The sequence below is a fragment of the Manis javanica genome, chromosome 2 (assembly GCF_040802235.1).
Source record: "Manis javanica isolate MJ-LG chromosome 2, MJ_LKY, whole genome shotgun sequence".
Taxonomy (NCBI): domain Eukaryota; kingdom Metazoa; phylum Chordata; class Mammalia; order Pholidota; family Manidae; genus Manis; species Manis javanica.
In genome coordinates this window covers 61,724,854-61,742,155 of record NC_133157.1, presented here as the reverse complement: position 1 = coordinate 61,742,155, position 17,302 = coordinate 61,724,854, and the positions used below count along the sequence as shown (strand labels likewise).

The window sequence follows — 17,302 nt, the reverse complement described above, 5'->3', positions numbered from 1 at the left end:
CAAGGAATCCAGATTGGTAAAGAAGAAGTTAAACTGTCACTATTTGCAGATGACATGATATTGTACATAAAAAACCCTAAAGACTCCACTCTGAAACTACTCGAGCTAATATCGGAAGTCAGTAAAGTTGCAGGATACAAAATTATCACACAGAAATCTGTGGCTTTCCTATACACTAACAATAAACTAATAGAAACAGAAATCAGGAAGACAATTCGGAATAAACCTAACCTTGGAAGTGAAAGACCTATACCCTGAAAACTGCAAGACACTCTTAAGAGAAATTAAAGAGGTCACTAACAAATGGAAACTCATCCCATGCTCCTGGCTAGGAAGAATTAATATCATCAATATCATCAAAATGTCCATCCTGCCCAAAGCAATATACAGATTCGATGCAATCCCTATCAAATTACCAACAGCATTGTCCAATGAACTGGAACAAATAGTTCAAAAATTCATATGGAAACACCAAAGATCCCGAATAGCCAAAGCAATCCTGAGAAGGAAGAATAAAGTGGGGTGGATCTCCCAAACTTCAAGCTCTACTACAATACCACAGTAATCAAGACAATTTGGTACTGGCACAAGAACAGAGCCACAGACCAATGGAACAGAATGGAGACTCTGAACATTAACCCAAACATATATGGTCAACTAATATTTGATAAAGGGACCATGGACATACAATGGGGAAATGACAGTCTCTTTAACAGATGGTGCTGGCAAAACTGGACAGCTACATGTAAGTGAATGAAACTGGATCACTGTCTAACCCCATACACAAAAGTAAATTCGAAATGGATCAAAGACTTGAATGTAAGTCATGAAACCATAAAACTCTTAGAAAAAAACATAGGCAAAAGTCTCTTGGACATAAACATGAGTGACCTCTTCTTAAACATATCTTCCCGGGCAAGGGAAACAAAAGCAAAAATGAATAAATGGGACTATATCAAGCTGAAAAGCTTCTGTACAGCAAAGAACACCATCAATACAACAAAAAGGTATCCTACAGTATGGGAGAATATATGCATAAATGACAGATCTGACAAAGGGTTGACATCCAAAATATATAAAGAGCTCACACACCTCAACAAACAAAAAGCAAATAATCCATTTAAATAATGGGCAGAGAAGCTGAATAGACAGTTCTCTAAAGAAGAAATTCAGATGGCCAACAGACAGACACATGAAAAGGTGCTCCACATTGCTTGTCATCAGAGAAATGCAAATTAAAACCACGAGATATCATCTCACACCAGTAAGGATGGCTACCATCCAAAAGATAAACAACAAATGTTGGCGAGGTTGTGGAGAAAGGGGAACCCTCCTACACTGCTGGTGGGAATGTAACTTAGTTCAACCATTGTGGAAAGCAATATGAAGGTTCCTCAAAATGCTCAAAATAGACTTACCATTTGACCCAGGAATTCCCCTCCTAGGAATTTACCCTAAGGATGCAGCAATCAAGTTTGAAAAAGACAGATGCAACCCTATGTTTATTGCAGCACTATTTACAATAGCCAAGAAATGGAAGCAACCTAAGTGTCCGTCAGTAGATGAATGGATAAAGAAGAAGTGGTACATATACCCAATGGAATATTATTCAGCCATAAGAAGAAAACAAATCCTACAATTTGCAACAACATGGATGAAGCTAGAGGGTATTATGCTCAGTGAAATAAGCCATGCGGAGAAAGACAAGTACCAAATGATTTCACTCATATTTGTAATATAAGAACAAAAGAAAACTGAAGGAACAAAACAGCAGAGAAGCGCCGAACCCAAGAATGGACTAACTGTTACCAAAGGGAAAGGGACTGCAGAGGATGGGTGGGAAGGGAGGGATAAGGGTGGGAAAAAAGAAAGGGGGCATTACGATTAACATGTATAGTGTAGGTGGGCATGGGGAGGGCTGTGCAACAATAAGAAGACAAGTAGTGATTTTACAGCATCTTAGTATGTTGATTTACAGTGACTGTGAATGCGTATGTGGGGGGGACTTGGTGAGGGGAGGAGCCTAGTGAACATAATGTCCTCCATGTAATTGTAGATTAATGATACCAAAATAAAATTAAGAAAAAAAAAGGACAGAAAATTAAAAATTCCACAAATACATGGAGGCTTCACAACATGCTCCTAAATAACCAATGGATCAATGGCCAAATAAAAACAGAGATTAAGCAATATGTGGAGACAAATGACAACAATAATTCAACACTGCAAAATCTGTGCGATGCAGCCATGGCCGTTCTAAGAGGAAAGTATATTGCAATAGACACCTACTTCAGGAAAGAAGAACAATCCCATATAGGCAATCTAAACTCACAATTAATGAAATGAGAAAAAGAAGCACAAATGAGGCCCAAAGTCTGCAGAAGGAGGGATGTAATAAAGATTAGAACAGAAATAAATAAAATTGAGATGAATAAAACAATAGAAAGAATCAATAAAAGCAGGAGCTGGTTCTTTGAGAAAATACACAAAATAGATAAACCCCTAGACAGACTTAACAAGAAAAAAAGAGAGTCTACACACATAAACAGAATCAGAATTGGGAAAGAAACAATCACTACAGACACCACAGAAATACAAAGAGTTATTAGAGAATACTATGAAAATTTATATGGTAACAAACTGGATAACCTTGAAGAAATGGACAACTTTCTAGAAAAACACAACCTTCCAAGACTGACCAAGGAAGAAACAGAAAATCTAAATAGACCAATTACCAGCTAAGAAATCGAACTGGTATTCAGAAAACTACCTAAAAGCAAAACACGTGGACAAGATGGCTTCACTGATGAATTTTATCAAACATTTAGTGAAGACCTAATACCGATCCTCCTTAAAGTTTTCCAAAGAGTAGAAGGGGAAATACTTCCAAACCCATTCTACAAGGCCAGCAACACTCTAATACCAGAACCAGGCAAAGACATCTCAAAAAAAGAAAATAACAGATTAATATCCCTGATGAACATAGATGCAAAAATACTCAACAAAATATTAGCAAACCAAATTCAAAAATACATCAAAAAGATTATCCAGCATGATCAAGTGGTATTTATGCCAGGGATGCAAGGATGGTGCAACATTCAAAAATCCATCAAGATCATCCACCACATCAACAAAAAGAAGGACAAAAACCACACGATCATCTCCAAAGACACTGAAAAAGCATTTGACAAAATTCAACATCCTTTCATGATAAAAACTCTCAAAAAAATGGGTATAGATGGCAAGTACCTCAACATAATAAAGGCAGTAAATAACAAACCCACAGTCATACTTAACAGCAAGACACTGAAAGTTTTTCCTTTAAGATCGGGAACAAGACAAGGATGCCCACTTTCACTTTCCTCACTTCAGTTCAACATACTACTGGAGGTCCTAGCCATGGCAATTAGACAACACAAAGAAATAAAAGGCATCCATATTGTCAAGGAGGAAGTTAAACTGTCCCTGTTTGCAGATTACATGATATTGTACATAAAAAACCCTAAAGAATCCACTCTGAAACTACTAGAACTAATATCTGAATTCAGCAAAGTTCCAGAATACAAAATTAACACACGGAAATCTGTTGCATTCCTATACACTAATAATGAACTAGCAGAGAGAGAAATCAGGAAAACAATTCCATTCACAATTGCATCAAAAAGAATAAAATAACTTAGGAATAAACGTAACCATGGATGTGAAAGACCTATACCCTGAAAACTACAAGACACTCATGAGAGAAATTAAAGAAAATAGCAATAAATGGCAACACATTCCGTGCTCATGGATAGGAATAATTAATATTGTCAGAATGGCCATCCTGCCTCAAGCAATCTATAAATTCAGTGCAATTCCTAGCAAAATACCAACAGCATTCTTCAGTGAACTAGAGAAAATTGTTTTAATATTCATATGGAACCACAAAAAACTTCAACTAGCCAAAGCAGTTCTGAGAAGGAAGAATAAAGCTGGGGGCATTATGCTCCCCAACTTCAAGCTCTACTACAAAGCCACAATAATCAAGACAATTTGATACTGACACAAGAACAGACCCATAGATCAATGGAACAGACTAGAGAGCCCTGATATAAACCCAACCATATATGGTCAATTAATATACAATAAAGAAGCCATGGATATAGAATGGGAAAATGACAGCCTCTTCAACAGCTGGTGTTGGCAAAACTGGACAGCTACATGCAAGAGAATGAAACTGGATTATTGTTTAACCCCATACACAAAAGTAAACTAGAAAGGGCTCAAAGACTTGAATGTAAGTCATGAAACCATAAAACTCTTAGAAGACAACATAGGCAACCATCTCCTGAATATAAGCATGAGCAACTTCTTCCTGAATGCATCTCCTTGAGCAAGGGAAACAAAAGCAATAATGAACTCGTGGGACTACATCAAACTCAAAAGTTTCTGTACAGCAAAGGACACCATCAACAGAACAAAAAGGCATTCTACAGTATGGGAGAATATATTTGTAAATGACATATCCGACAAGGGGTTAACATCCAAAATATACAAAGATCTTACATGCCTCAACACCCAAAAATCAAGTCACCTGATTAAAAAATGGGCAGAGGATATGAAGAGACAGTTCTCCAAAGAAGAAATTCAGATGGCCAACAGATATGTGAAAGATGCTCCCCATCACTAATCATCAGGGAAGTAAATTAAAACCACAATGAGATATCACCTCACACCAGTAAGGATGACCAGCATCAAAAAGACTAAGAACAACAAATTCTGGCAAGCATGCGGAGAAAGGGGAACCCTCCTACACTGCTGGTGGGAATGTAAGGTAGTTCAATCATTGTGCAAAGCAGTATGGAGGTTCCTCAAAATAGGAATAACACATGACACAGGAATTCCACTCCTAAGAAATTACCCTAAGAATGCAGGAGCCCAGTTTGAAAAAGACATATGCACCCCTATGTTTATCACCACACTATTTATAATAGTGAAGAAATGGAAGCAACCTAAGTGTCCATCAGTAGATGAATGGATAAAGAAGATGCGGTACATATACACAATGGAATACTATTAGGCCATAAGAAAGAAACAAATTCTCCCATTTGCAACAACATGGCTGGAACTGGAGGACATTATGCTCAGTGAAATAAGCCAAGTGGAGAAAGGCAGATGCCAAATGATTTCCCTCATTTGTGGAGTATAACAATGAAGGAAAACTGAAGGAACAAAATAGGAGCAGACTCGAAGACTCCAAGAATGAACTAGTGGTTACCAAAGGGGAGGGGTGTGGGTCGGTAGGTGAGGAGTGAGTGAGAATGGGAGTGAGGGGTATTATGTTTAGGACACGTGGTGTGGGGGATCACAGGGAGAACAATGTAGCACAGACAAGGTACATAGTGGATCTGTGGCATCTTACTACACTGATGGATGGTGACTGCATTGGGGGTATGGGTGGGAACATGATGATATGGGTAAATGTAGTAACCACATTGTTTTTTCATGTGAAACCTGCATGAGAGTGTATACCAATCATACCTTAATAAAAAAGAATTTCAGCCTTAAGCCATCTGGTACAGGCATTTTGTTGTTAGGTAGTTTTTTTATTACCAGTTTGAGTTCATTGCTGGTAATTGTTCTGTTTGGAATTTCTGTTTCTTTTTTGTCAGTCTTGGAGGTTGTGTTTTTCTAGAAAGTTGTCCATTTCTTCTAAGTTATCCAATTTGCTAGCATATAATTTTTCATGATGTTCTCTAATAATTCTTTGTATTTTTGTGGTGTCCAGAGTGATTTCTGCTTCTGTTTATATTTGTACACTCATTTTTTCTTGATAAGTCAGGCCAAGAGTTTTCTATTTCGTTTATTTACTGGAAGAACCAGCTCCTATTTTCATGGGTTCTTTCTATTGTTGTATTTTTCTCAATTTTATTTATTTCTGTTTTAAACTTTTTTATGTCCCTTGTTTTACTGACTTTGGGTCACATTTTCTTCTTCTTTTTCTAGTTTCATTAATTGTGAGTATAACTGTTCCTTTGGGATTGTTCTTGCTTCTTGAGGTTATCCTGTATTTCTATATACTTTACTCTTAGAACTGCCTTTACTGTATCCCACAGGTTTTGGAGTGTTGAGTTATCGTTTTCAGTTGTCTCCATATATTGCTTGATCTCTGTTTTAATTTGGTCACTGATCCATTGATTATTTAGGAGCATGTTGTTAAGCCTCCATGTGTTTGTGGGCTGTTTTGTTTTCTTTGCATTACTTACTTCTAGTTTCATAACTACCTGTGTGCTCTGAGAACCTGGTTGGCAAAATTTCAATCTTTTTGTATTTATGGAAGCTCTTTTGTGGCCTGGCATGTGATCTATTCTGGAAAATGTTCCATGTATACTTGAGAAAAATGTGTGTCCTGCTGCTTTTGGGTGGAGTGTTCTGTAGATGTCTGCAAGGTCCATCTGTTGTAATGTGTTGTTCAGTGCCACTGCTTCTTACTTATGTTAAGTCTGGTTTATCTGTCTTTTGGTGTGAGTGGTGTGTGGAAGTCTCCTAAAATGAGTGTGTTGCATTCTACTTCCCCCTTTAATTCTGTTAGTAGTTTTTTCACATTTTCAGGTGCTGCTATATTGGGTACGTAGATATTTATAATGGTTATGTCCTCTTGTTGGACTGACCCCTTTATTATGTGATGTCCTTCTTTGGCTCTTGTTACTTTTTGTGTTTTGAAATAAATTTTGTCTGGTAGAAGTACAGCTTCTCCTGTTTTTTCCCCCTGTTATTGGCATGAAATATCTTTTTCCATACCTTCACACTATCACTGTATGTCTTTGGGTCTGAAATGAGTCTCTTGTAGGTAGCATATAGATGGGTCTTGTTTCCTTATCTGTTCTGCCACTCTATGTCTTTTGATTGGTGTGTTCAGTCCATTTACATTTAGGGTGATTATTGATAGATATGTACTTATTTCTATTGTAGGCTTTAGATTGTGTTTACCAAAGGTTCAAGGATAGCTTCCTATTATCTAACAGTGTATCTTAACTCACTTACTACTCTATTTGAAACACAATCTAAAGGTTCTTTTTTTCCCTCCTCTTCTTCCTCCCCCACTCTTTGTATATTAGGTGTCATATTCTACAGTCTGTGTATCCCTTGACTGACTTTGTGAATAGTTGACTTAATTTTTTATTTGCTTAGTAATTAATTTGTCTACTACCTTTACTTTGGCTTTAGTTTCTCTAGTGACAGCTATTTAACCTTATGAGCACCTCCACCTAGACCAGTTACTTAAAATATCTTGTAGAGATATTTTGGTTGTGGTGAATTCCCTCAATTTTTGCTTCTCTGGGAATTGTTTAATCTCTGCTTCAAATTTAAATGATAATCTTACTGGGTAGCATATTCTTGGTTGGAATTCTTTCCATTTCCTTCCGTTAAATATATTGTGCCACTCCCTTCTGGCATGTAAGGTTTCTGCTGAGAAGTTTGCTGATAGCCTGATGGAGTTTCCTTTATAAGTGATTATTTTTCTCTCTCTGGTTGTTTTCAGTACTCTCTTCTTGTCCTTGATCTTTGTCATTTTAATTATCATATATCTTAGTGTTGTCTTCCTAGAGTTCCTTCTGTTGGGAGATTTTTGCACTTCCAGGACCTTAGTGCCTATGTCCTTCCCCAGATTGGGGAAGTTTTCAGCAATTATTTCTCAGAGACTTTCTGTCCCTATGTCTCTCTCTTCTTTTCTGGTACCCCAATAATGCAAATATTGTTATGTTTGGATTGGTCACAGAACTGTCTTAATATTCTTTTATTCCTAGAGATCCTTTTTTTTCTCTGTGCCTTAGCCTCTTTTGTCTTCTGTTCTCTTATTTCTATTTCATTTACTGTGTCCTCTACCTCATCTAATCTTTTAAATCCTTCCATTGTACGTTTCATTCCTTATACTCTGTTTTTCAAAGTTTTTATCTCTTTGTTGAAGTCCTCCCTTAGCTCTTGAATATTTTTTTGTAGCTCCCTGACCATGTTTATGACTTTATGTTATGTATAGGTATTATATAAGTGCCCGTAATCAGATCAAGAAAGTTCCCTTCTCTTTCTAGTTTATTTTTTAAGCCATAAAGTAATTTTGGATTTTCTCACACTTTTTATATATATATTGAGATTATAATGTTTTTTTTTTCCTTTATTACATTGTTTATTTTCCTATGTTGAACCACCCTTTTATTCTTGGGATAAATTCCCCCTGGTCATGGTATATAATCATCTTAATGTTTTGCTGAATATGGTTTGCTACTGTTTTGTTGAAGAAATTTGCATGCATATTTATCAGGAATATTGGTGTGTAATTTTTTTGTAGTGTCTTTGTTTTGCTTTGCTGTCAGTTTAATGCTGGCCTGATTTGTAGTTGCTGAGTGATTTAAGAAGCATTTCCTCTTATTTTTTTTTGATGATTCTGAGATAGATTTTGGTTATTTCTTTAAATGATTAATAAAATCTGTAAGTGAAGCCATCTAGTCCTGGGTTTTTCTTTGTTGAAAAATTTTTATTATGGATTCAATGCCTTTATGTCTTATCGGTCTGTTTATAGTTTCTGTTTCTTCTTTAATCAGTTTTGATTGTGTTTTTGTAGGAATTTTTCCATTTTATTGAAGTTAATGAATTGTTCGCAATAATTTTTATTATCACTGGTCGCATTGCCACAATGAACATCTTTGAGAGATATGTTCTTGACATTGAAGCCCATATTGTCCCCAGGAAGAGCTTGCTCAAAGCTTCATGGTGCATTTCAACAGACTTTGCTTCAGTTGTAAAAGTGACTGAAGCAAAGGTGATCACCATGCAGGTTGGAAACACTAGTCTCTGCTTGGCCTACAGGGACGGTACTAATACCACCAATTTTGTAGACATCTTGGAGGGGCAGTTGCAATGAGTTGTTAGTTGGACACATTGGTGGCAGGATGCAATCAGAGCCTCAAACAGTGTGGTTCCACTGGCACTGGCATCTTTACAGGTGACTTTCCATCCCTGGAACCAAGGTATGTTAGCTCTTGGCTCTAGCATGTCATCACTGTTCCAACTAGAAATTGGCACACATGCTACTGTGTCAGGGCTCCAGCCAGTTTTCTTAATGTGGGTGCTGACTTCCTTAATGATTTCTTCGTATCTTTTCTGGCTGTAGTGTGGCTCAGTGGAATCCATTTTGTTAACTCCAGCAGTTGGCTGTTTCACAAGCGGCATGTAAGCCAGCAGGGCATGCTCACAGGTCTGCGTGGAGACCCTACTTCAGGTTCAGCAACACCAGCAGCAGTGATCGGGATGGCACAGTTGGCCTGAGATGTGCGTGTGACCATGTTTTTGATAATGTCTGGGTGTCCCAGGGGATCAATGATGGTCATGCAATCCTTGCTGTTCTCAGATTTCCACAGGGGATATCAGTGGTGATACCATGCTCACATTCAGCTTTCAGTTTACCTAAGACCCAGGCATACTTTAAGGAGCCATTCCCCATCTCAGCAGCTCCTCAGATTTTTCAATTATTCTTTTGTTGATTCCACTGCATTTGTAGATCAGATGGCCAGTAGTGGTAGTTTTGTCCAAAATCTGTGTGTCCAGCGACGACAATGTTGATGTATTTTTTCCTTTGCTATTTTGGTTTTGACTTAGCAGTGGTTTTCCCGATATCTGAGTTCTGGTGGCAAACCTATTGCAGAAAAAAAAAAGTTCACTATTTTTTTTAATGTAGGTATTTATAGCTATAATTTTCCCTCTTCCTCTGGTTTCACTGCATCCCATAAGTTTTGGTATGTTGTGTTTTCATTTTCATTTGTCCCACTGTAGTGCTTAATTTCCCTTGTGATTTCTTCTTTGATCTGTTGTGTCAGTGTGTGTTTAATTTTCACATGTTTGTGAATTTTCCAGTTTTTCTCTCTGTTGTTCATCTTCAGCAATTTGACTATGGTGTACCTGTATTACTTTATTTCTTTTTATAGTGTGAGGGGCTCTCTGAGCTTGCTGAATTTATAGGTCAGTGTCCATGGTCTTTGTTTAGCTTTGAAAAATTCTTGGCTATTATTTCTTCAATTACATGTAAATTAGGTCTGTTTAACTTGGCTCACGTGCCTTTTATACTCTATTCAATTTTTTCATCCTTATTTTTTGGTGCTTCAATTTGAGTATATTTTTATTGACTTATCTTTGTATTAACTAATCCTATCTATGGATTCTATAAATGCAGTATCTTGGGCCCCATCCCAGAATCAATGAATAAGAGTCTGTATTTTAATTCAATCTCCAGGTTATTCTTATATACATTAAAATTAGAAAGTACTGGTGTAACTTACTTAGTGGAAACTAAAAAACTTTATATAGCTTACAAGCCCATTTAGAATATACTCCTGGGACCCTTGTCATGGACCCATGTCACATGCCATATACTTTGCTCTGCACTTTATTCATATTATCACCTTTTATTCTTCCAACTATCCTATGACCTCAGTTTTCTTGTCCTTTCCTATGGATGGTGAAACATAGTCCATAGAGAGATTAACTATGACAAGTACATGTGACTAGTAAATGTACTTAACCCATATCTGATTTTAAGGTGATATTGTATAAGTAGGTTACCACTATTCAAACTGTGACACTTTTGAGATGAGAAGGTATACTATTAATAATTATGCTGGAACAGAAGGCATAAACCAAAACTATCTTGGTCTAGCCAGGTTATATGCTCATCTTCTCTGTAACTCTGTGCTGTATAGCACCTCTGTGTTCTGTGTAGCTATTTTAGCTGAAGGAGCATTTGTAACCAATCCTCCATGCCCATCCACATTTTATGTACACTGCCTACAATTACTTAGGACAGCTAAATCCTCACATGCTTTCAGCTTATGCATTACTTCTTCAGGAGCCTTCGTTGAAGTCTTTACTCCACTTGACCCTCTTGATAAATTTTTTAACCTCAAAGCAAAATAGAGCCAGACAGAAGTTAAAGTGGTGATGATGGATTAACAAAACTATTAGGGGAATAGACTTCAATATAGAAGTGTGCTTAACTCTGAATTCAACTTGGTAAGTGGGGATGTACATCCAAGGAGCAACTTGGCTGGGGGCATTGGTGATTGGGAACTTACTAAGAGGATACATCAAGTTTGGGGGCATTGGAGCTTAAGGCAGGCCAGGGTGATTAAATATCATTTGGGGGATAGTAGTGATGAGGAGTTTGATCAGATATCAAAGATAAGGAACTCTTGCTCAGTGCATTTAACAGGATTCTTGATAAAACTGCATTCTACAAGGAAGTACATGGATGGGCTTTGTGGGGGAGAAGGTTCAGAGTCATGCAAAGAATCTTTGTTACCTGTCCTTTGTACTTGTGTGCTTTCTGTGGTCTTTACTATCATTGCACTTAACCTTCTTGAATTATAATTCTCCAGTGGCTTGTCTGTATCATCTACACTGAGATCCTTAAAGTTGGGCACTATTTTTATTATCTGTAGTTCATTTGCCCATCTTGAACTTGTGATAGAATAGGGAGTCTAATACTAGTGGAAGGATGACTATTTTTGCTCTAGAATGATATGAAACTGAATCATAATTCTGGTGATGACTTGGAAAATAAGAAACACAAAGAAGTGATTTTAGTAAATAAAAATAATTTGGACTTGTGTAGGGAAAGAAAAGGAGTTAAAAATGACTTTGTGGTTTCTTTGAAGTCCTCTCTTTCCAATATAATGTATATCTCAAATATGGTTACTACCTTTCTTTCCTTTCTAGGACAATCCAAATTAACATGAACTAAAAAAACTTGAAATATGTACTAATATATAATTGCCATTTTGGAATAACATATTGGTATGACTAAACATGACTATAACCACTGTCTTTTGTTATTTGTTTGCAGGACTGACCTAACCATTTTTCTTTTACATATATTCCCCCTTTCTGACTCCTTTGTGCCATTTTATTTAGATACATTCACTTTCCTGTTTTGATAATTATAAATTAAAGTATGCATTCTTATTTTAAGAAGTCATTAGTCATCATTTTTAAAAATCCTGATGATTCTTCAATATGAATTCACTTTTCCTGCTTTGTGTAATTAGGCTACTGTTTGAAAATCATGACACTGTCCGTTCTAAAAAAAAATCCCTATTCTCATATGCTAAGAATAATGGTTCTATTCACAATTTTATTTGCATGATTGCATATGAACTAAATGTTAGTTTTTTTTGTAAGGTTTTCTTCCTAGTATTTTCTTTTTTCAAGGAAATCTCATATTGGGTCTTCTAATGCCCTCTTCCTGGGCAGTTTCATCTCTCACTCTCTTATGTACCTAGAACACTGGCTTTATAAAATATTTTGTGGCTAGAGGAGCAAAGTTATATTCTAGATAAAAGAAGTAGTATGTGCAAGGCACAGCGACATGAGATTATGATGTCAGCTACTTACATTGAGTAGATGGTGTTACTTAAATTTTCAAGTTTAAAATATTTTTTCAGTGCAGAATTAGCCTGATCAAAAGAGTATTTTTGAAATAAGATATCTATTTCTCATATTATTTAAATGGCATTATTTCCTGTCACCTTATGGTTATTTCAAAGTTTGGAGAATAACAAGCCATCATTCTCTATAATTTCAAGATAATTTACAAGGTGAAGCCTTATCTTGGTATTGAATAGTATCTTTTTTTTTCTTTCACTTTTCTTTCTTTTTGACACGAGGGCTCACTCTTTTTATTTAGTGAATTCTTTTTTAAAAAGAAGTTTCTTTTCCACTGTACTCTTGTCTTCCTTTTCTCTTAGTCCCATCCTGGTAACTCAAGCAATAATTTGTTGTGAATCCTTCCGTAGTTTTCTCCATGATCGTATAAACATGTATGGACACATAATCTCCCTCCCTCCTGTACATACAGTCATTGGGATTTTAGGTCACTCTTTTATAAAATGAAATCATATAATATAACCCTGTGTGCTCTTTTCTTTTTTCATGAAAAACATTATGAAAAATCTATTCAAGCCAATTACTTTTTCACTAACTCATTCTTTTTATTGAGTTATAGTCCACAGCATGGATTGTACTATCACAATTTTTTAATATCTTCTGCTCCTGACTTTACATTTTCTTTCTATTTATACAGGACTACTGTACTGCACTTTCAGGAGTATATAGGAGAGATTCCTTTACTGGGTTGAAAGGTTATTTTACATTTTCATTGACATTGATTTTTCAAAAATATAAAGGTATTGCTTTCTTAGAAGCTATACCAATTCATATTTGTAGCAATTATGTAACATGATACCTTTTTCACTACAATTCAATCTACACTAGATGTTATTATCCTTATTTTTGTTAGTTGAATGGGTATAAGGTGATATCACATAAATTTTATTTATATTTCCTTCAATACTAGTTTTATTCCATCCTTTCACATGTTTATTTGTCATGTGGATTTCTGTACTGTGAATAACTTAGTTCTATTTTTTGCCATGTTCACTTTTTAAAAATTTTGTCTTTTTATTCCTGATTTTTTAATTATAAAATATTCAAGTAATACTTTGCATAGAAAATCTATCAGTATATATTATATTTTATATTAAATTATATAGCTTTTCAAATTTATCATTTCCCATTTTACTTCAGATTTTTCTCTAGTATGTTGATGTGATGATTTACATTAATAGATTTTTCTAATTTATCTATCTACGCAATCTTAGGATAAATGAACTTTACCTTAATTTGTTAAAAAAATTGTTGGATTTGGTTTGCTAATATTTAGGATTTTCTTATCTTTTAATAAGGGAGTTGATCTTTTTATGATATCTTGTCTCTCATTTTGGTGTCATGGTCAGACTAAATCTACAAAATATGTGAATTTCTCTGTTCTCGTTTTTCTATTTCAAAAAAGTGTACTTGAGATCAGAATTTGTCTTTCATGTTTAGTTGAACTCAAGCATAATTTTTATCCACCTGAGAGTGTGGTTTTTCATCTCTTTTTTCTCATTCTGCCTTTTTCCTCCTTCTTTAGACTCCATTTTTTAAAAAGTAGGTAGATTCTTTAATGGTTCTTTTGAAGTTTCTTATTTTTGAATCCATTTTTTAAAGTTATGTGTTTAAAAATATTGTCTGTTTTCAAATTTGTTGGCATAATTCTATCATTTTTTGTCTTTATAACCTATAAGTTTACTTAAATTCTTAGTGTTTATCTGTTCCTTTTTTTCTCCCTTGATCAGACTTGATTAAGACTTGTTTATTTTGTTAGTTATTGCAGATAATCAGCTTTAATATTATTGGTTCTCTTCAGTGACTATTTATTGCCTAATAACTTCTACTCTATCATGTCCTTTCAACTGTCTTTGGGAATATTGTGTTGAGATTTTCTAAGGTATGGAATTAGATTACTTAGATCATTCTCTGTTATTTTCTAATATAAACAGATTAAAGCACAGTTTTCTTTCTTGAAGATCATGTTATATTCCATAATTTTTAATATGTAGTATTGATCATCATTCAGTATGAATGCTTTCTAATTTCTGCTTTAATTTCTTCTATGACTTGTGAAATATTTAGAAGTACAAATACATGAATGGAAGGATACAGTTTAAAAATTGTTACTGAATAATGTTTCTATATACAACTTACTGAAATTATTACATATCTGTGAGTTAACAGTTATGTTAATAATTTAAATAAAAATGTTAAGTCTTTGTTGTCAAGTTAGTGTCATTTTGCCTACGGTGGAAAATAATGAAAACATCACTAGAATTAAAATACTTTTCTTTTCTGTGAAGCTTATGTTTTCAAATATATGGGATTAAAAGATTTAAAAAAATATTTTTGATTTAACTGAAGTGTGGTTGGAGAAAATGGTATGTGTGATTATTCTCTGGTATTTTTGTTTACAGCCTCCACATGATTGGTCTGTGTTTGTGTGTTTATGTGTGAATGTTCTGTATGTGTTTGGAAATAATATGCATTGTCTGGCTTAGTTCTATTTGCATTTTAAAAGCTCAGTGGCCATCAACTTTTTGTTAATGTGACTTCTAAAATATCTTCAAAAAAAAAATTCACACAGCCTTGCATTTTAAGTCGACATTAAAAATTTTTCACTATAAGTTTAAACAGTCCAGAGGATATAATTACTAGTGTATTGTGTAAAACTTGACATTTTAAAATAAAACTCTTTCACTGTTCTTTTAAAAGTATCCAATGACTTCTAAATATTTTAGTTACTTGATACCCTCACTATCAGTTAAAACACACAAATTTGGATCAACCTTTCTGTAGAACACATCTAAAAAAATCGAATAAAATGTTTTTCAAAGTCTGCTTAAAGAATCTCATCAATCACATTTTAAAATATGGGGGTAAAAAGATAGTAAATTAAAAATTCAATTGTAAGTCATGTTGAACTGAAAGATTTCAACTGCTACTGCATTTTGTGCTGTTTTTAAGAGATGTTTAGAGATGTTACAAATTATAGGTGTTATTTATGTAAATATTCTTTTAACTATCAGTTATCATTTCTTCTTCTGCTTCTTTTTCTAGGAATCACACCTGTATATCATAGTATGTTTGCTTTAATGAGTGAAACAGAGAGGATCTGGTATCCACCTAATCATGTCTTCCATATAGATGAATCAACCAGGCACAATGTACTCTACAGATTAAGGTACTTTCTCCAATAAAGTGACTCACTTAATGGTTCATGAAAGGGAAATGTGGGAAAAATTATAAAACCTATTTTTTAAGTGCAAGGTACTTAATAACAGAGAACAAACTAATTTGCATTTAATCTTCTTCATTTAAGACTATTTCTCCAGTAGAGGAAGTGTTCATACATGTTTTTTAACAACAGTGATCTGAGAATAAAGCTGCTCTGTTGTGATGCTGTTTTATTGATTACTATTATTAATTTTAGAAAGGATGAGATTGACTTTTACTAGCAAAATACTGAATGATTGGAATATTGCTCATTTCCTAGGAAACCGATACTATCTGCAATAAAATGTAATCTCACATCTCTTCTTTTTAAATAACCTTTTTGTTTTAAAAGTCAAAGTGAAGGAAAAATAAGATTTTTGCCAGTGTTTGTTTACATCCTCAAATTATGTTAGTTTATTAAATAATTTGTGATAATATGAAATACCAATTTAGAGAAACCCAGAGGAAATTATCTACTCAAAAGGATGAAATAAATATATCTGTAGCTTTTACTTATGAAATAGATCATTCCATGTAAACAGTCTTTGCTACATAGTAAGAAAATATGGACTCATTTATAATTTTAAAAAGAAAAGAAAAGGAAACCTTAAAAAACTAAAACTCAAGAGCAATGTCCTTACCATGATAAGGGGTATCTACAGAAAACATGTAGCCAATAATATTCTTAAATGGTAAAATGTTAGAAGCAGTCTCTTTAAAATCTGGAACAATAGAGAAAACAAAGATAGCCATAATCAGTGCTTAGGATTTTAGTGGAGTTCCTAGCCAGTATAATAAGACAAGATAAACAAAATGTTTAATGTTGAGAACAAGGAAGCAAAAAGTCATTATTTGGAGATGATATGATTGTCAACATAGGAAATATGAACAAACCTACTGGCATCAATAATAAGCATTCAGTGGACTGCTAGATCTATATGGTCAATGTCTTAAGAAATGAACTACTTCTAAAAACCACAAACAAATAGAAGAGAAGTAATTAAAAACAGCAACAAAAAATATAAGGTACCTAGGATTAAAACTATACAAAGTAATATAAGACTTTAATGCAATTCTTAAGATTTTACAAAGTTGTGTTATTTAAAGAAGCATTTTACGTTCTGCATATGATTGATACAGTATCAGTATCAAGAATATTTTCTTTATCACTTTCTGTAATTAGTATACTTTCTGAAATTAGCAAGTATATCTTTTTATTTTAAAATGTCTGTAGAACAGAGTTCTGCATTCTTTTTCTATGAAGGTCCAGATAGTAAATATTTTAGGCTTTGCAGGCCTTACTGTTCCTGTTGTAACTATTCAACTCTGTTATTACATCATGAAAGCAACAGTAGACAGTAAGTATCTGAATGGGAATGATTATATTCCAGTAAAACTTCATTTATAAAACCTGACAGTGGACCTAATTGACCTCTGAGCCATAGTTTGCTGAGCTTTTCTCAAGAATTAAAAAATGTTTCCCCTACCAAATTCCTGAATTCCTCTTATTATTAAACTAAGGGGGCATTTATCCAACTGTCTGTAATCAAAAATTCCCAGGAAAGTCTAACCAGAAACTGCCTAAAAGAGACTTTATATAACTTTTAAAAATTCCACCTGCCAATTGTTT

The 17,302-nt window shown here is 34.4% G+C and overlaps 1 protein-coding gene and 1 pseudogene across 1 annotated transcript in view; one reads left to right on the top strand and one right to left on the bottom strand.

Annotated features, from left to right (window-relative positions):
- JAK2 (Janus kinase 2) overlaps positions 1-17,302 on the top strand; it is a 146,904-nt gene that overhangs the window by 50,481 nt on the left and 79,121 nt on the right. Inside the window, exon 4 of the mRNA XM_037019023.2 lies at positions 15,517-15,640. Within this exon, the coding sequence (XP_036874918.1) occupies positions 15,517-15,640 (124 nt within the window). The remainder of the gene's footprint in view (positions 1-15,516; positions 15,641-17,302) is intronic.
- On the bottom strand, positions 7,960-12,887 carry LOC108395332 (elongation factor 1-alpha 1 pseudogene; annotated as a pseudogene).